The sequence below is a fragment of the Antedon mediterranea genome, chromosome 2, assembly GCF_964355755.1.
Source record: "Antedon mediterranea chromosome 2, ecAntMedi1.1, whole genome shotgun sequence".
Classification (NCBI taxonomy): domain Eukaryota; kingdom Metazoa; phylum Echinodermata; class Crinoidea; order Comatulida; family Antedonidae; genus Antedon; species Antedon mediterranea.
In genome coordinates, this window is record NC_092671.1 from 23059388 (window position 1) to 23081547 (window position 22160).

Consider the following 22160-nt stretch of genomic DNA (forward strand, 5'->3'; position numbering starts at 1 on the left):
ATTATTTGCGCAAGAAAATCCTCACAATTTAAAATTGCATAAATTGTCCAAATCGCGCATAATTAAAAGAAATAATATAAAAAAGTTGTCCTCTTAATTTAAAGGAAATTCACAAAACAGAATCCCAACTTTAAGTGGTATAGAAGTCTCCATCTCCAGAAAGCAGCGACCACATGTCAGTCCTGCATCCCCGGTTTTTCAAAACAGATTATTTCAGCCCTCACTATAATTAAGTACTAGTACAGTATGTCACAGTGGCTATATCTTGAAAACATTGTTAGAAAAACCTGTGACTGTTTAGAATTAGGTTATCATTTTCAATAAACGATTTTGGTTGAAACAAATGATTTGTACATTTGTAGAATTTTATTTGCATATTTAACGTCAAAACTAATCATTTTTACATTTAATGGCGCGATGTTTGCACATTAGTGGATTAAACATTTTTACAGATTTGAACTTTTGAGGGTGTAAAAGTAATTCTAAATATGCCCCCTCCCCCCTCCCCCCCCCCCCCCCCTCTAATACTAACGAAATCAGCCAAACAAATCTGAATAAAATTCAATGACCCACATTAAAGAGTGCGCTGACGGGGTGCAAAAAAGCATGTGGAACATTGGTGGTCGACCAAATTCTCACATGATAAAAACAACGCAAATCAAACATGTTAGATACTTGTCTGTTGGTATCCCATTGTACAAACTGGCTGAAAAAAGTTTGCTGAGGTGTGACGTAAACCTTGTGGGTCTATTTTGTTAATAATATGTTATCAAATTTAAAATATATTAAATATATTGGGCATAACTGCTGTAATTTTCAATCATTGTTCTCCTTGATTAATTGATAACAATGGTGTTTATAACACATTACGACAGACGCGTAGCAAAATAATCCGTCTCATAGGATCGCGATAAAAAAATAATGCAGTTCCTAGGATCGCGATCAAAAACAATATATCTCTTGGAATCTAAATCGAAACACAATACCTCGTAGCCAGGAAGATGGAACGTTACGTTGCAGCAATTTTTAGCTGTACTGTAATAGTTTTATGCAAAGGGTACAAATAATTTAATTTCCTTCATGGTCTCACTATACATGGTACCATAACTCATAAACATTGATTATTTACAAATATACCTACCAATTCTCTGTGTAGAGGTTCAAGTCTTGGAGATCCCCGATAAATCCATTCAGTTCTTTCATCAATAAGAAATTTCATGTTAACTAAGCTACCATGAACCTTCAACACTCTTGTTTTCCACCTAAAAGAAGTAAAAAAGCAATTCCATAAAATAATGTCAAACTAGACTTAATTCGTCACTATGACGAATGATAGGTGACATGCATTGATTTAAATAATAAGATAATTGATTTTGTAAAAGATATATTAATTTTGATGATATTTATAACAACAAACCCAGATAATATTTTCACTAACTTTAAGAAAGACAGTAATAAAGGTTCAATAGAAAATAAAAACACAAGGCTATGACAATGTATTAAAAGTTTGGCGTATGTGTGCAGTAAATGGGCATTCACATAGTGCATGAAGCTCGGTCTGCACTCTGCCACATTTAATACAAAGACGTTCATCGGGTGGCGTGCAAGACCACCGCCCAGTTTCTATTTTAAGGTTATGAGATATAAGTCGTAAACGTGAGAAAGCTAACCTTTCGAGTCGAGATAAAGGATTTAAAGTGAGGCAATATGTACTATTAAGTTTAGTATGTGTGGATTCTAACACATGGTTACGAATTCTAGCTATATCAAATATTACGATGATCAGGAATCTCTAAAATATTACAAACATAAGGATAAAATGGAGTTTGAGCAAGACGACATATTGACCATGCCAACATAAATGGGTCGTCATTCATATTCTCCCTTTCATTTAATATTTTATTAAAAACCTTATATTGAACCTGCTTTACCATGCCATTAATTGACGGATAACCTAGTTCGACCAAACAAATATCATTAGCTGTGGATGATCTAACTACAAAAGCACTTTTATCGCTGACATATATAATACCTGAATAGATTTAAATGAATTTTGACATCCATGATTCACAACTAGATCATCAATGATTTTTCTTTTAATATTAGTCTGTTAAATTTATCTGTCAGTAAACTTCCTGCAAGTTCCTCTAACCTTGTTTTGAGCAATCAATTTGCAAAATATTTCACTGATATAGTGTAGGCTGGTATGTCGTTTATTTGAATGTCGTGTATATTTTTTGTTAAAAGCAAACTTTGACTTTATTTCATATCTTGATAATATAAAGAATGAAAAAAAATATGTTGCCATTTTTTCAAAAGATATTTAAAGGACCAAATTCAAGATGGCCGCCAACATTCAAATAACCCTATTAAAAATCAGAATATCACCAATAATACAAATTATGAATGTGGAACAAGCCCGTTTTGATGGTATTACTGTACCCATTATACAATCCTAACTATGTAAAGCGATAATCTGTTGGCCATCTTGGATTTCAAAATGGCCACCACTAAAAATTAAATTCTTTAAATAATTTTTTTTAAATATGTGTGCATAAATTGTTGTTTGTACACAATGTTCTAAAATTGTCAATGTCCTCTATATAACAGATATATAATACCCCACTATGACTATTGAATTAAATAATCGTTCAAAGTTGGAGTTGCAAAAGTATGGAAAAACTTAACAATTTATATCAAATATTCAACAACAATTACGTCTAACTAGAGGGTTAGATCTATAGTTCGCTCGCTCCCCTCTAGGAAGTGTAAACGAAGGTTGTCGGAATGATAATGACTCGGGTAAAAATGTTTACGGACGTTCTCCTTGTACGTTTTCTGTCGGTTACCATTATTGAAAATGCTTGACATTCGAAAAACTAAACCTACTCTGTTTCACAGTGTCTTAGATGATTAATAACATTTTAAAGTATAGTGTTTATTGTTTTATAGGGCGGAGGTGGAGAGGCAGAGTTAATTTGAGGGAGATGCTTATTCGAGGGATTTTTTAGTTTTAATAATATCGTAACATTTATAATCAAATAAAATCCTCTAATAGATATGAAAAGTGGTAAAAAAGTATAACAAATGCTTGGTAAATTATAGTTAACAGTGTAATGAATTCTATTATAAATAGTATATACAATATTGGGTAGGGGGGGGGGGTGTAGGCAATTATTATGATGTTTTATTGGGGAGGCGTTTATTCAAATAAATACCATCATAATACATTATTTAAATTAAACATCTTTTGAAACTAACTTCCGCAACAGTGTAGGCCGTTTCGGCCCAAGAAGGAAGATGTTTTAGAGAGGCTTGCAATATGGGCCCTAATGGGACACAGATAGCCTACAGTTATTCCTGCCAGCTTACTCAATAAAACTCGGCTATCGGGATTTTATTTTTTAACTACTGTACCTTCACACGCGCGGTCCAATCCGAAAATAAACAAAAAACTAAAATAGCTATAGCCACTAACGACCAACTTAACTGAAACCAGGTAGTGGCAAGGTGAACCTGTAAACTCATCGTGAACCCGGAAATTACTTTGACCGCGTACAGTTGAAATTGAGTTGAAAATCTACCGATGAATCAGAAATTTTGTTTTAAAACTCTTTATAATATATTCCTAAGATAAAAATATGGAACAATATCGTAATAGTGAAAACTGTTTTACATTTCGCGGTACACCTGAGATAGTTCAGGTAGGTATCCAAGGCAGAAATTTGTTTCAAAGTTTTTCCATTGTGCTCGCCTATGTCAGAATTAACCATGATTTATATATAGATTCTAAATTACAGATCTCATTTATTTTCATGAAACTGAAACTTGACGGGAGACAGGACCACAATATAAAACAAGTGCATTTATACCTTATTGTGAAATCCTGTATAAATATGTTAAATAATGAATGCGTTATTGTTATGTAATTCAATGTCTGAACCTTCAGGGCCATAGTCACCAGTATGGTTGGTAAGTTTTCAACCTGTCAACTTTTGGCAGAAGCTTGAAGGAAATACAGATACAGCTCTGCCTATAAATAACCTTGTAAATGAATGAACTCCTACTTCTCATCTTCTACAATCTCAACCAATTTCATTAGATATGTACCCCCTACAGACAGACCAGCATTATACACTGGTTTGATGAGTGCACATGGTTGTGGTAACTCATGTACTAGGGAAAGACAAGAATGCCTGTTGATGACTCTTGCCCGAGATGAGTGGAGGTGGACAGAGATGACATCAAAAAGCAATTATTATGTCGACCCGGTGAACTATATGGCTTTTGGACATGTAGCATTGTGAAAATAGTGTTGAGGCAAGTGCTTTTGTTGAAACTTGTATTACCTATACAACCAGTGACACAAATATCTTAAATGGAAAACATCTCTAAAGGACAGAAGCACACTAATTCTGCTTTCTGTCTACAACTTGCTTCTACAAATGCAGACAGAGAAAGAGATTCTAAGTTAAGTATCATTTTGTTTGAAAGAGGCTGATCATAAAGATATTAACTTGAATACAGAGAGTCGACGAAATCTAAATGATGTGGTTGAACTATATCCCTATATATGAATATGAGAGGACATGTATGTGTGGGACTTGCTGGATTTACATCAATTGATCAGGGTCATTGAGCGTGGTATCATTGGAATAACACAAATTAATGATTTCATCAGAGCTGGCAAATCTAGTTAACATTTAAAGAGAGATGATATCCCGATTAATGAAGAATGCTGCAATTCGCACAAAGGTGTTTGTTGGCCATGGCATGATGAAATTGGACAGAAAATGTTTGAGGCATTGGTAAAAGTCTTGTAGAAGGCAAACTGTCTATATGGGATCCTAAGAAAAAGACGAATATTGGCAAAAAATATATATGACGTTGAATACAGGTGACAAACTTATCAAAGTAAAAGAGGACTCCTATAGAGATTATTTGCCGGTGAAATGAGGTATTTCAGTTATTTTGCAAATTTGTTTCTGAACAAGGTTGTTGGGAACGCAGATCAGTCTGTGGAAGTTTGATGGATACAGTAGTAGAGAACGAAGGAAGGTCAACGTACTGTATCGCATTCAAGATTAGAAATATTTCATTGAAGGACTTTGGCAGAGTTAGTTGTCATTTAACTGAAGAAGTTTATGAGATGTTTTAATATGAAGAAGTGTACAGTCAGTACTGTAGACCTCCTGATGGTCAACATTTTGTGTTAATCACCATGTTGTTGTCATAAGCATATCATTTTGTGTATTTCAATCTAATTTTATTTAACTTATACAAGTTTTAATAAGAAATTTAACCCGATTAAAAAAAATGGCGGCCATTTTAAAAATCAAAATGGCCGCCATTTTGTGTTAATCACCAATGTTGTTGTCATAGGCCTATTATGTGATTTCAATCAACGTCATTACTTGCACATGTTTTAATAAGAAATTTAATCCATTTTTAAAAAATGGCGGCCATTTTGAAATTCAAAATGTCAGAATACTAATGAATATAGGTTTATAATAATTCTTATATAGCAGAGAACCCATATGAACTTAAAATATTATTCCTAATGGGTGTTACTTTGTCCAATATGGTACATTTATTGGATATTTTACGTATTGGCGGCCATCTTGGATTTGACATCCTTAAGCTTTTTTAAAAAAATGGCAACATATTTTTGTCATTACTTTACATCCTAAAGACACTAAATCAGCTGGAATTTTGCTTTTAACAAAAAAATGACACGAAATTACATAGTGGCCTACACTAATAAGGTGTCTAACATTAGATCTGAACTTGATCAAATGTGCCATATAAATAATGATAAGAATGATAATGTATACAATGTCATTCAAAACGAAATCTTAAATTCTGATAATAATATCCTTAGTGATAAAGTAAGTAAGGCCCTGTTCAGACCCATGGCGTTAGACCATTTTAGCGTACAACGTTACTATCAAGGTCACGTTACAAACCGCAGTGAAAAAAACGAGGTGTTCAGACCCATAGCCTACGATTATCGTTACAACGGAAGTACGCCATCCAGGTTGTTTCTAGTTGCATATTCATGTGCTCTTACCCCACGTGTTTTCATCATTATTTCCACTGTATATACGGTAGGCCTAGATCTCAGCCCTACAATTATGACAAAATTTGCCGTAAATAAGACATACCTCAGCATTTATTTAAGAAAAATATAGTAAAGCCAAATTTCTGTTTCTATTCTTTTTATTTTGTAGTAAAAAATATTTTCCCCAGGCTCTTGTGTTACGAAAATAAAGCAGGCCTCGTAATGATGAAGAAAAAAATGATTGTGATTAGTCTATCCAGTCCAGTCAAAGATATATATTCTTTGGTCCAGTCAGTTGAAAATAACCCTTAACCTGCTAATAAAAGGGACACAGCTCCCCCTGTTTGTTTACTGATTTTTTTAGGAGTTAGGGGGTTTTCAGCATTAAACTTGTCCAGTCTAGTCTGCCTTGTATGAATGAGTGACTTGATGTCCCACGCTAGTTTTTAGCTTGAATGAAATGCTTGAATGGCTCTAGGCCTAGCTAGGCCTAAAAGCGGATGGGATCGTAGTCCCTATGTTTAAATACAAGGTGCATGTATTTATGTCATTTGTTAGAAAATATAATGGTAATCAGTTGATAATAGTTTGTAGCCTTTACAGTTGTATTTGTAGTGTAGTTAGGCCTTATTTATTCTGGCCTTTTTGTTATTGAAATCCATCTCACACATTGACGATACAAGATGTCAACCTAGGTCAAACCTTGTTTCGCGTCATAACAGGAAACGTTCTGATTGGATACAACGTTGACTTACAGTAGCGTCGTACGCTAAAACGGTACTATCAACCGTTTTCCACTACAACGCTACAACCGTTGTACGACGCGTTGTACGCTAATCCCCAACTGTTCAGACACACATTCGTTTAGCGTCGTACGCTATAACGGTCTAACGCCATGGGTCTGAACAGGGCCTAAGCGTGTAAATATGTTAGATACTTTTGTAAAACTGAACAAGGAAGATGTAAGGAAAATTATCACTAAACATCCTAATAAAACAAGTCCACTGGATCTTATGCCCACTTGGTTATTGAAACGCTGTATTGATACATTATGGCCGAGTATCACGTCCATTGTTAATAATTCTCTGAGAGCGGGGATATTTCCTATTATCCTTCGTCAAGCGATTATTACCACTTTGATTAAGAAACCAACCTTAAATCATGATGTGTTTAAAAATTACCGGCCTGTCTCCAACCTCCCAACGTTAGGTAAAATAATTGAATATCCCGCAGTCTCTAGTTTTAAAGAGCATCTCCAGAACAACGATCTTACTGAACCGAACCGAACCTCTCTGCATATAAATCATCTCATAGTACGGAAACTGCCCTTTTGCGGGTTAAGAATGATATGTTAAATGAACTTGACAAAGGTAAATCAATTATGTTGGTCCTACTAGATCTCTCCTCTGCAATCGACACCATAGACCATGACATCCTTGTAAATCGAATGCAGAGTGAATTCGGTACTGCATTAAACTGGTTTGCTAGTTACCATCATGAACGTGTAAATAGAGTCTGTGTCCTAGGTATGGTGTACCTCAAGGGTCCATCGTAGGTTCATCTATCTTTACTATGTATGCGCAACCTGTTGCAGATATTATTAGGCGATTTGAAGTAGCGTATCACATATGCTGATGCCACACAGCTTTACGCTAGCTTTGATTCAAAGTCGGAGGAGGATATTTCCGCTGCTAAGTTTAAACTTACCGAATGCATTACTGAAATACGTTCGTGGATGATGATCAACAAACTAAAGCTAAATGATTCAAAAACTGAGTTTTGAATCTGAGGCATGTTAAGGCTATATCCCAACTTGATTTGAAAATCGGTGAATCCATAATCACCCCATCCAGTAAGATTAAAAATCTTGGTATCATGCTTGATAACCAACTTTCTATGAAAAATCATGTTAGTACATTGCGTAGTAGGGTAAACTTCCATCTTCATAATTTGAGTTGGATTCGGTGTTTCATAGACCGCTCTACATGTACACATGCAGTAAAATCTTTAATTCTTTCCCGATTGGACTATGGCAACTCTTTGCTCGGTGGATTGGCTGTTTCAGACGTCCGACGTTTGCAAACACTGCAAAATAGCGCTGCGCATTTTATTTTTCAAGCTAGCAAGCGCACCACTGCGTCTCCTCTCATTGGGGAGCTGCATTGGTTGCCTGTCCAGCAGAGGATTGAATTCAAGATCTTAGTGCATGTGTACAACTGTCTGTATGGCTCAGCACCTGGTTATTTACCGGACTTTATAAACAAACACCATTCTGGTCGGCAAGGACTTCGATCTACCCAAGAGGTCGTTTGGCGATACGTGTTTTTCTGTCATCGGTCCTAGATTGTGGAATAACTTACCATCTTATATTTCAAGAAAATGTTAAAAACCTATCTCTTTCCTAAATAATGTTAATGAAATTACGGTAACTTTTTGTATAGGCCCTCATAGTTTATATATATACCGTAGTTCCCCGGGTATAATTCCACCCCCCTTGTACGTGAAATTTGCCCGAATTTGGGAGAAATTTCCCGGTGCATGAACTGAAAATGACAATATTTCTTCTGGCTACGATTTAGGCTATCTAAAGCTATATTCCGATGTAGGCCTAGACATTAGACTGCCAGGTCATCTAGGCCTAGGCGGCATAATTGGTCTATAGATTTTCTTACTTAACTTAAAAAATACCCTAAAATGTGATCTGGGCCTGGCTTCCTAAATAATATCGACATAACTCATACGAGTTCTCCGTCTCTCCCGATTCCCCACGCTCGAGCTCTGTGCAAATCGCATGTTGTTGCATGTGACATGAACTACTGTACAGTACTGCTCCGGTCGGTATAGAGGGCAGTGTTTTTTTATGGTAATCAAGCATGCAGTAGTGTAAACAAGGCATGCAGAATATACACGGCGAGCGAGTGTGCGGCGAATGCATGATGTGCAGAACGCGAAGATCGGGGCGATGATATTAAGGTTGTATTCAACTTTACGATGGCCAATGTTTGATGAGTTTTAAGTCAGCCGAATTCAGAGAAATTACTCTATTTTTTGGTGAGACGTCGGCCTAGCTAGCTAGGCCTACCTTTTCTGTCCTAATGATAAATTATACACTGGGACATGCTTGCGTGCGAAGGTAATCGTAAAGTCGGGGGTGGGATTATACTCGAGGTGGGATTATACCCGAGGAACTACGGTATATATATTTTTGTATTTTCATTCCATTTTTAGGTGATCATTTAGAATAAAATGATCACCTATTGTTATTTTATCAAATCTTTATTGGTTATCCGCACTTGGCGGATAACCCCTTGTTATTATCAGGATCTTTTTTTTTTTTTTTTTTCTATGTTCTTCTTTCTTTCCCAGAATTTTGTTGCTAGTGTATCTCTAAATCTTCTCAACATAACATTGTATAACTTTATCAGAAGATTGACCTCTATCTGAAGATGTCGTAATAAGGTTTTCGGTCTCGTCCGAGTTGCGCAGCGTAAGTTACGCGTGATTTTATGAATTTCAATGATTGATCATAGATTAAAAACCAAAAGTCATTTTGTATTGACACTTGGTGAAAATTTAAGTCATATGAAGGGGAAACTTTCTATGGATTAAAAATGGCATGTTTCACAGAAAGTTACGCGCGCACGCGCGTTTAAAATTTCAAAATGCGAAAAATCAACTTCTAATCAACTTTCTACGTGTTTCATGTCATTTTGAGCGTTTCAAAAATTCCCACGGCCGCGCATTTTTTTTACGCGTGCGTGCGCATGTAGCGCAAAAAACATCTATTTTTGCGTGATTTTTGTTTTTTCAGCCTTTTTTAGTAATTTTACCAACTTTCAAACAATTTTGACTTAAAATCACGTCATACGAGCACATAGAATTGGACAATTTCCGTGCGTTTTTTTATGAAAAAGTTCAAAAATTTGTGAAAATTATGCCTTTCTTAAAACAGTCATAGATTGTAAACTACGTGGTGAACTTTTTTAAAATTACATATTCTGGAAGTTGATGAGTTGTAGATATCGAATCATGCATCGATATGGCTAACGGACATTGTGACGTCATCATATGGCCACTCGAATATGAAATATAGGATTTTTGTCTCTTTCGTCATAGCGCGTCACATTTAATAGAGCGCATCTCCTTTATTCGTATTCCAATTCCCTCAATTTTTTATTATTGTCTAGGTCAATCGATTATCTTTCGCATGATTCACCATTTTTAAAATTGTGATGACGTCATCATGTTCAAAAGCGTTAATAACTTTGGTCACTTATTTTCACCTATTCTGCACTGTATGTAGTACGTATACAGGATATAGTGTATACTGTATATACTTAGACGGGACACAAAATAGATCAGAGAGCACACTGAAATTGTTTCAATGGCATAATCGTTTTTCTTTGCGCAATATTCTAATGTATGATGTGCCGTGGCCTTTGGTGCCGTGGCCTTTGCGCTGCGGAAAACCTAACTCGTCCGAAGTGACGAGTTCAAATCTAGTTTTTATTGTTTCTGGGCACTACAGTATTTTGTGTAACAATTATCTAAAAAATAATAATCAAATAATATAACTAGATCAACTTTCGTATGCACTTTGAGGTCCAGAAAATTTGACTGAAATTGATTAAGGATGGTCAAACAATCATTATTGGCTTGGTTACACATTTTGAAAATGTGGCGAAAGGTCAAAAGGTCAAGGTAAAAGGTTATAAAACTAAACACCAATAGGTCCTTAAATCTTGACAGCCACTGGTCACAGCGAGGTAATTTTTGTCTCAAATTGATCAGAAGGTATACATTTATTTTCAGTGTAATGGGACATTTCAGTAAAAAATGACCGGAAATGCCATTTCTGACCTTTGACCCACACCCCAGGGCATGTATATCTGGGGCGGATCCAGAGGGGGGGGGGTCCACGGGGTCCGGACCCCCCCTAAATTTTAAGGGTGCCCTTTTTTTAGAGGTTCAATATTTTATTCATATTTGTGTGTATATTAGTATGCACAGAGTAAGCTACACTAACCCCAAAAATAAAAACAGAAATTTATCACAATGAGCGCAATGTTAAGTTACGGCGGCCGATCAAAGAGCATTGTGAGAGGTGGTGATGCGTGATGATCTCTACTTAAACTTCTAAAAATAGATCGTTTCGCATACTACAGAGGGCGCATGTAACTCCGCGTACGTTACCATGCGCGCTCTGTCATTGATGCGATTATTTGTCCATTGGTAAACACATTTTTATGTATTATTATTCTGAAAATAATTGAACTGTAAACATAATTCTTTTGAGTATTTGTTTATTTACATATCATTCCATCAGATCAAATATTTTTTATTTACATTACATCCAACCAAACATGTAAAAAATGTAGTTAAAATATCGTACTATCTACCGCGTACGACCATACGCGGTAGATTGTTTACTCAAAAATCATCGAACGGTCCTTACACTATACTATTCAACCTTGTTTTTATAGTTGAGCCTCTCATGACCTGGGATTTGTTTGTCTTCCTACGCCAAGATAATATAGTTCTACAAGCCATGTGCTTTTTTCTCTGAGAAATATTTATTATAAGTGCCAAAAAAATGTTTTTTTCTCGATATGAAGCCTTTATTGAGAAATCTTTTAAAGAAAAATCACACATACCATAAAGAAGGTTCATTTATTTCATTTTTGAAAACAATATTTGTGACAATTACGTGAGGCTCAACTACAAAACCACCATTTTGTGATATGATGTCATCGTAAGCCAATCAAAGCTGAGCTTTCCCGCGATCGGCAGAGCTCACGGTTGAATGATTTTGGATTTTGGCTATTTTGGATTGGTGGACACGAATCACCCACAGCGGAATGTTTTCTCTCGCGCGCGTGTACCAAGAAGTCACGTGATCTCTCTGTTCTGCCTGAACGGTACTCTACACAAATTTAGAGCAATGAATTTGTAGGAATTCCGTTAAATAAACAACTCTATATATTTTATAAACATTTAATAACATATTTTATTGATATTTCCAATGTTGATATATAAAAGAAATTACTATAAAACGTAATTATATGTAATTATTTTAGCGAAAAATGGCGCAATTTGTTTACAACGTTCGTGGCTAAAAACGATCATTTTCGGCAATATTTTAGACCCTATATTTCGAAAACTACAAGTCAGATTTTCGTAATTCTTTCTTTATTGGAATATTGAAACAAAATACCAACAGATAATGTTTAAATTGGTTGAAACATAACAACTTTTAATTTTGCATCGTTATCCCTGCTAATAAAGTGTCATTTCCGGCGAACTAGAAAGGTGCCATTTATCATGGATTTTGCGTGCGAGAGTGCCATTTCCGGCCATCTAAGTGTGTCCTGTAACAAAATTTGCTTCGCCACAACCCCCACCACGGGGGTTGTGGCTCAAATACTCAATATCTGATGTGCCCTTTTTATCGGCGGACCCCCCCTCTCAAAAATGTCTGGATCCGCCCCAGTATGTATCTCCGTAACTACTGATCGTAGACACTTGAATTTGGTCGAAATAAACATTTTGTTATTTGTTGCACATTTTTTTAAATGTTGCCAAAGGTCAAAGGGTCAGGGTCAAGGGTTATATGAACAAATACAAATAGATACTTGTATCTCAGCAACCACTGGTCGCAGCAAGTCAATTTTAGTCTCATAATGTTCAGAAGGCTTGCGTTCATATTCAATCTAATGGGACATTTTAGTCAAAAATTATCAGAAATGCCATTTCTGACCTTTGACCCACATATCATGGCATCTTCATATCTCTACAAGTACTGGTAGTAGAAACTTGAATTTAGTTTCAAATTGTAGAAATACACATATTTACATTCATTCTAACAGAAAATTTGGATAAAAGATGATCAGAAATACTATTAATTACTAATGTTTTAAATGAAAAACATATCTCTACCCAACTTATCATTAGACAGTAATGTTATGCAATAATTGATGCTTAATGATTTCATTATAAATTTATAGGAATTAAAACAAATCCTTTACTGTTTGTAATAAGTATTGTTGACCCCCAAGAACGTTCAAACATTTTGATGGAAACGTCGAGCTCAACAGTTAAGAATGCTAGAAGTAACTTACTGTAGTTACCCGAATAAAAGCCCCGGGCATTTTTTTATTCAGGGAAGGCGTTTATTTTGTTTGGGTGTAATAATGGTAACATGTATAATCAGATAAATACACCCCAGATATAAAAAAAAAAATTAATATAATAAGATAACTGGATTAAACCTCATTCTATCCTGGTGGAAGTAGAATCATGTAATAAAAGGTATCAGAGACAACTATAATAGACCAATTCATTGTCATTATTCCGTAACACTGTTGCATAATATTTTTGAATGTCACCGACATACACAAAACAATAATAAACCAATATATATTTCTGGAGATTTATTATCAATACCACTAGAAACCTTGACATGTTTTAGGTACTGAATGCATTGACAATAAAAGCATCAGAAGTTATCATGATAAAATCTACAACACTGTGACTACAGTACACAAGGGTGTTTTCAGGAAAGCTGGACATATTGTACAATAGTAATGAAACTATGTACAGTCAACTCTCCCAATACCGGACACCTTTGGGCCGGCCAAATAAGTGTTTTTAATGGTAAAATTAAATTTGGGACCTTTTGGTCCTCAAAAAAAGTCTGGTATTGGGAGAGTTTCTGGTTTTCAGAGAGTCCGGTATTGGGAGAGTTGACTGTATTGGCATTTAAAAATATGCAAAAGATTGTTGTCAAATTGTAGTTACAAACAAACAGATGATAGAATAAAGATCCATTATGAGTGCAATCGTGTCAGGATAATGATGTGTCATTGTTTTATATCATTATGCTGCAGGCACCTGGAGGAGAAGATCCATTTAATGGAATCTATCACTTTTATTTTAAAAGACAGAAACATTTCATTAAAAAGCATAAAGAGAAAAAACGAATCATGTAAAGTACCTTTTATCAGTTGAGAACGAAATATAATTATTAAAATTAGAGTATTTATTTGAATAAACACCCGCTTTTTGAATAAAAGCCTCCCTCAAATAAACGCCACCATTCCTTCAATAGAACACCAGGTGGAATAAACGCCCTGCCACATGCATTTACACAATAATTGTATCACGTCAACACATTTAATTAACTACCATAATCTACAATTTACCAAGCATTTTGACATAATTTTATCACTTTTGATATTAATTGTGCTGTATATTTTTACATCTAGGTGGTATTTATTTGATTATACATGTTACCCTATTATACCTCAAATAAAGATGCCTCCTTTCCCCCTACAAACCCTTTTGAACAATAAATGCCTGGGGCGTTTAATCGGATACATATGGCAAGTTACTTCTAGCATTCTGAAAAGAACTGTTGAGCTTAACGTTTCTATCAAAATGTCCTCGGGGACAGCAATAACTAGTACTTGAAATTAAAACAATTTAAAGTAACATTACTGTCTAAGGATAAGTTGTGTAGATATGTTTTTTGTTTGAAACATTAGTAATAGTATTTCTGTTCATCTTTTAACCATATTTTCTATTACAATGAATGTAAATATGTATATTTCGAACAATTTGATATCAAATTTAAGTTTCTACGACCAGTACTAGGGATACCGAGAGCGGACTCCATTTTCATTACCACGATTAAACAGCGCGCACGTTACTATGCGCGCAATGTCATTGACGCGGTGTTTTTTTACTTTGGTAAACACTTTTTATTAGGTAATTGTTCTGAAAATAAATTAATTATAAATATATCATTTTGAGTATATATTTATTTACCTATTATTCTATAAGATCAAGTATTTTTTATTTCCATTTCATTCAACCAAAAATGTGAATATAGTGGTTAAAAGATCGTTATCGCCTAGCGCGTATAGCTTTTGTTTACTACAAAACCCTCGGAAGGCTCAATGACCTACCATTTCAACCTTATTTTTGTAGTTGAGCCTCTTATGACCTCAAAATGTTTTTTATTCCTACACCAAGATAATATAGTTCCACATACCATGTGCTTGTTACTAAGAAAAATATTAATTTTAACTGCTAAAAAAACAATTTTATCCCGATATGAGGCCTTTATGATTCGAATATTTCATAGTAACAACCCATATACCATAAAAAATATCCGTTTAGTCCATTTTTTAAATAATTTTTGAAAAATTCCGAGGGGCTCAACTACAAAAACGCCATTTTATGGTATGATGTCATCGCAAGCCAATCAAACCTCCGCATTTGACCGCTCCGCAAGTCTCACGGTTGAACGATTTTGGATTCTCGCCCTTTGATTGGTTGACGCGATTCAACACACAGCGGAATAATTTTCTCGCGAGTGCCGTGAAGTCACATGGTGTCAGGCCTGTCCAATTACACAGGAAAATAATGCATTGAAATTCTTCGAACGAGGTTAAATAAACACTCTTTTTTATATTGAATTTTACAATGTTGATATATAAAATATGTTACTTAAAATTGTGATTTTATATAATTATTTTTACGAAAAATGACTAGTTCATACAATTGTCGACTGAGGGCGCAATTTGTTTACATCGTTCGTGGCTAAAAACGATCATTTTCGGCGATGTTTTAAACCCTATATTTCGAAAACTACAAGTCATATTTTCATAATTCTTTCTTTATTATAATATTGATACAAAATACTAACAGGCAATGTATAATTTGTTTGAAAAATATTAACTTTTAATTTTACATCGTTATCCCTACCAGTACTTAATTTTCTGTTAGAATGAATGTAAATATGTGTATTTCTACAAATTGAAACTAAATTCAAATTTCTACTACCAGTACTTGTAGAGATATGAAGATGCCCTGGTATGTGGGTCAAAGGTCAGAAATGGCATTCTGATCATTTTCGACTAAAATGCCCCATTAGATGGAATATAAATGCATGCCTTCTGAACATTTTGAGACCAGAATTGACTTGCTGCAACCGAGATACAAGTACCTTTTTTATTTGTTCATATAACCCTTGACCTTGACCCTTTGACCTTTTGTAACATTTTTCAAAATGTATAACAAATAACAAAATATATATTTCGAACAATTTAAAACAAAATTCAAGTGCCTACGACCAGTAGTTACGGAGATACATACATGCCCTGGGTTGTGGGTCAAAGGTCAGAAATGGCATTTCCGGTCATTTTTTACTAAAATGTCTCAGACTGAATATAAATGTATACCTTCTGATTAATTTAAGACCAAAATTACCTTGCTGTGACCAGTGGTTGTTGAGATTTAATAAGGACATATTGATGTTTGGTCTTATGACCTTTTACCCTGACCTTGACCTTTCGCCACATTTTCAAAATGTGTAAACAAGCCAAAAATGATTGTTTGACCACCCTAAACCAATTTCTGAAGTCAAATTCTCTGGACCTCAAAGTGCATACGAAAGTTGATCTAGCTACTAGAGTAAAAATAATTTTTGTATATTTTAACGTGTTCAAATTCTTTTTTAAATCTATAATCATAATCCATCATATTGATGGCAGGTAATTTCCAAATGTAGCTGACGTGTTCAAATTCTTTTTTAAATCTATAATCATAATCCATCATATTGATGGCAGGTAATTTTCAAATGTAGCTTACGTGTTCAAATTCTTTTTTAAATCTATAATCATAATCCATCATATTGATGGCATGTAATTTTAAAATGTAGCTGACGTGTTCTAATTCTTTTTTAAATCTATAATCATAATCCATCATATTGATGGCAGGTAATTTCCAAATGTAACTTGCTTGTTCAAATTTTTTTTAAATCTATATAAATCATAAGACATCATATTTGATTGCAGCGAATTTTATAATTTTACTAATTATTATTGTGTTTAAATAATTTCATAGTTATGCAATTTTATTTATTATACAGTAGACCTATGCTGTAGTTCAAAGGTCAATAACCATAATATCAGCCATTCTTGTACAAACATGTTTTAAACAATTTTAAAAAAAAATGTCATAAGACCAAAATGTTGCAGAGTTATATTATTATATTTGACTAATAGTTCAAAAGTCAATACAGTAGTTGTAAAATCGGCAATTTTGTGTAAAAACATCTCATTATAATGAATATGAATGTATAGTTTCTGAACAATTTGAGCCCTATTTCGTGTCTCTCCGATTATTGGTTACTGAGATACGATAAATCAAGGTCAAAGGTCAAAATATCAGAAATAAGACTTGTCTCTATGATCAGTAGTTATCCAGATAGAAGGTCAAGGTCAAGACAAATATTTCCTTTCGCTTTTGGACAAAAAAAATTCATTAGATCAAATATAAATATATACTGTAGGTCCTGAGCAATTTTATAAGACAAGGTCAAAGGTCAAAATGCCAGAAATGGTAATTTGCAGCCATTTTTGGACAACAATGTTGTATTAGAGTGAATATTATACAGATATTGCCTGGTTAGAAGTTAAATATAAGATTTGACATCCCAGAGGGAATGATATTTTGTTCGAGGAAATATATTTCCCGAAGCGCATAGCCGTGCGTACCAGATTACTACCATGAGTATTGACCAATAACAAACGGTCTTTCATCACATCTAAAGAGGGCGAATAACAAATGAGGGCGCTATGTATGCATAATTAAATAGTTTAGTTGATTCAATTTTGCATGGCGCAGCAGGAAAAACATTGTCTCGTGATGATGTGGACTAATCTTCACTAGCTCAAGTCTCAATTTTAAATAGTTCAAGAGTATCATGCTGTCTATCCCAGAAGTTATTTATCGAGCATTACTATTAATTTGATACACTTTATATTTATCGATTCCATGTATGCTGTTTCAAAAGGTAAATTAGCAATTTCGCAACTCCTTGTATTTCCAAACCTATCCCCCATTATTATTAGCCTCTTATTAGATAAATTCAGAGTGTTCAGGTAAGCGAATGCCTCTGGTTCGTGGTAAGAGGTAGTGGAATGTAGCAGCAGTGGAATGTAGCAGCAGACAAAAATCGGGAACAGAATACAGTTCAAATTCAATTTTGTCAATTAAATCGCACATCATTTTTATTACATCTTTGGCGAGAACATTTCGAATTAAGACAGCACTGTTACAACCGCAAATGTAGAAAACGCCAGCTAATGTCGAAACAACCGTTAATGTAGAACAATCCAACACTAATGTAGTAAAACCTCCAACTACTTTTTTATTTTTCTACCATTGTACCTTTTATATTTTTCTCCTTTTTGTTTTTACTATTATACGATATAAACAGCATTACACGCGTACATCGTAACGCGAGCATTTCATTCTATACGTACGCACTTTTATCGAACATAATTTAAACCAAACTAAATCATACATAAAACGATAAGACATCAATCGATTCAGTTAAAAACCAGTTTTAAGGTACTATTAAACTTTTAAATTTAAATTAATTTATGTTCTATCCACTCTACTATTTCCATATAAAGATATTGTGGAACCACGTCAGGTCAAGTTCAATATTGAATATCGAAAAGTGGCAGGCTATAGGCGCTTGACCTTTGACAAGATCGCCTAAAATTTATAAATTAAACTTACGATTTGTATATTAAGGAATATCCGCTCCATAATCTCTTTGCTTTTCTTCTTTATATCTATATTTTATATTTTTAATTTTATACTAACAAATATCTTTTTATTAATATTATTATAATCATAACAATAAATATTAAAAAAATATATATAAAATAATAATTATCGCATAATATACAGTCTAGGATAATTAATTGATATACAAAATCATTACACCTAACTACTATCTTCATCTCCTTATGCGGAACATCATTTGAATAATAGAACATATCACACATAATCAAACATTGTATACTCCTCTGTCTCTAACAATATTTCAATCTTCTATCGACTAAAGCCGAATTATATTCGTTATCTCGGGACCGTTCTATGGTCACCACCAGGTAGGCTTACTTCATCAAGGCTTCTATGAATGGATGACGAGTTGGGAGCGCTAGTAGACCAAACCCAGTACCGTTTTGATTACGATCATGCAGGAAATTACCTCACGACACACTGTTACAACCATTAATAATGAACCTACTGAATCTGTCTCGTCTTACATCAACTTTTGTGAGGACTTGACCATTCCAAGTAAATGTGTCAAAGTTTATCCTAATGATAAACCGTGGGTAGATAAGAGCGTTAAGGTTGCTCTCAGAAACAAAAGGTTAGCATTCAAATTTAATGATAAAAATAAATTAATACAAGCAAAACACCAGTAAAAAAACAGTATTAAAAAGAGTAAAACTAAATTTTAAAAAAGGTTGAAAAACACTTTCAGGATAAAAACACGCGAAAAGCATGGAATGAAAGCTCTTTTTGAGATGCTCTCCGGGTTTGATGAAGCAAGCCTGGCGGAATCCCTAAATAAATTCTATACCAGGTTTGATGAGTCAAACTTCGAGAGTAGGTCAACTGAGATTTGTAAAAATTTAGTTTCTGAGAGTTACCCATTGATAACCTTAGATGAGGTAAGAAATCTTTTTCGCCGAACTAAATCGAATAAAGCCGCAGGCACTGACAGACTTGGTGGAAAACTGATTGGAAGTTGTGCTTCGGAATTGGCATACATTTTTCAGCACATTTTTCAAATGTTGCTTAGTTTATCAGTTGTTCCATCTATTTGGAAACACTCACTTATTGTTCCTGTTCCAAAGCTGTCACCTGTTAAGGCTTTAAACGATTTTCGTCCCATTGCATTAACTTCACTAGTTATGAAATGTCTTGAGAGGTTTGTAGCTAGTCTGATTAAGGCTGTTGTTGAAAATAAGCTTGACCCAATGCAGTTCGCATACAGAGCGCATCGTGGTGTAGACGATGCTACAGCAACACTCCTACATTTCATACATAAACATATAGATCAAAAGGGTACTTATTCAAGAGTTTTATTTATTGACTTTTCCTCGGCCTTTAATACAATCCAATGTCATGTTCTTTTAACCAAGCTCTTGAAACTCAATATTAATCATCATTGATAATGTGGGTTAGAAACTTTCTCCATAATAGGACCCAACAAGTCAAAGTAAACAAACACACCTCTAATATACTCTACAATAATACCGGTTCGCCACAAGGATGTGTCTTATCCCCCTGCTGTACATCCTCTACACCAACGATTGCTGCCCTCTGTCCGACTACTGTATGGCAGTCAAGTATGCAGGACTCTAAAGTAAGAGAATTTGGTAATTGGATCCAAAACCAAACTTGGTCTAATGTTTATGAAGCTGTTGATATTCAGTCCAAGGCAGACGCTTTTTATCCAACGGTTAATCATGGTGTTTAGTTTTTTTCCAAGCAAAACTGTGAAATTACATAACAGGGACAAACGATGGATGACGGCTCATATAAAGAACCTGATTAACCAAAGGCAAAGAGCGTTTGCCATCGGTGATAAAACCACCAGGACTAGCCTCAAAAACGAAATTATTAAGAAAATTAAAAAAGCCAAGGCTTCACACAATATTAATAAAGTTCGAAGACTCCAAAGGACTGAACCTGGGAAATGGCACAAAGAGGTCAGGTATTTAGCAAACATGAACAAATCTGATATTACCATCCAAATGACAGATATTGCACCTACAGATTTTGTAGGAGCTGCTAATGCTATTAATAAGCAATTAGTTATAGCCGCCAACTCACAACAACCTTTGGTTTTAACTGATCTCCCTGCCTATTTACCTAGCCCAGTGCCTCCTCCCCAGGTCCAGCCTTGGGAGATATTTGACGATATGAATAAACTTTCCACTTGTAAGGCTGGTGGCCCAGATGGTTTACCCCCACGTTTATTAAAGGTTGTAGCATACAAATTAAGTCAACCAGTGACAAATATAGTTAATGCATCCCTTACGCAGAGCAAAGTGCCAACCCAATGGAAGGAAGCCAATGTGATCCCACTCCCTAAAACGGCCCCACCATCAATTGACAAGTTACGCCCGATTTCCTTGACCCCGTGCCTAGCAAAAATTGGTGAAGGTCGTGTTTGTAAATGGATTGTTGAGCCAATTAATCCCCGGATTGATTATAGACAATTCGGTAACCGCAAAGGATTGTCCACCACCCACTGTCTGATTGATATTTACCACCATCTAGGTTCTGGTGCAGAGAAGCCGAAAAACATTAGCACACTAATTGTGCTAACTGATTTTTCCAAGGCGTTCGAGTTAGTTGACCATCAAATCTCAGTCACAAAACTACTCGAACTTGGGGCACCTCCTCCACTCGTACAGTGGGTGGTGGACTTCCTGACGGAAAGAAAACAAAGAGTCCGATATAAAAATTCGTACTCTGATTGGATTGAGTTGATGGGTGGAGTGCCCCTGGGCACAATCATTGGTCCCATAGCATTTTTGGCTATGATCAATGACGCTCTAGTTAATATCAATAATAACAAAATGAAAGTCTGGAAATATGTAGACGACCTCACACTTGGGGAAAATAGGACTAATGGTGGTACATCGATTCAAACTAGTTTAGACACTGAATGGAGCATTATTAATAAACTAAATCCAAATAAATGCCTTGCAATGCATATCAATTTTAGTAAACATTTATCCCCCTATCCTGATTTGCATATATCTAATCACTCTTTGGCTGTAGTTCAGGAAGTTAAATTGTTAGGTGTAATCATTCAAAACAATTTAAAGTGGCAAAGCCATGTAGATAACATTTGTATTAAAGCTAACAAGAAAATGTTTATGATACGCAAGTTGAGAGAAGCAGGTCTTAATAGTAATGAACTTATTTCTGTTTATAAAGGTTATCTGAGACCGGTGCTTGAGTATGCAGCCCCTTTGTGGCATGCAGGTCTTACGCAGGGACAGGTGAATCAGGTGGAAAAGATTCAGAAGCGTGTCTGCAAGATTGTGTTGGGCAATGAGTATACAACATACTCGGATTCTCTTGCCATTTTAAATCTTCAACCACTCCACACAAGATGGCACTCTTGCAAGGTTTTTGCCTCTAAAGCACACGCCTCTGGTCAATTCTCCACCTGGTTCCCTGCCCCTCAGTATAGATCCTGCATGACCCT

At 35.0% G+C, this 22160-nt stretch overlaps 1 protein-coding gene across 3 annotated transcripts in view; it reads right to left on the reverse strand.

Annotated features, from left to right (window-relative positions):
• Positions 1-22160, reverse strand: part of LOC140040727 (histone-lysine N-methyltransferase SETDB1-like) — a 373841-nt gene that overhangs the window by 265662 nt on the left and 86019 nt on the right. For all 3 annotated transcript variants that reach the window (XM_072086876.1, XM_072086874.1, XM_072086877.1), the window contains exon 9: positions 1142-1262. In XM_072086876.1, the coding sequence (XP_071942977.1) occupies positions 1142-1262 (121 nt within the window). The remainder of the gene's footprint in view (positions 1-1141; positions 1263-22160) is intronic.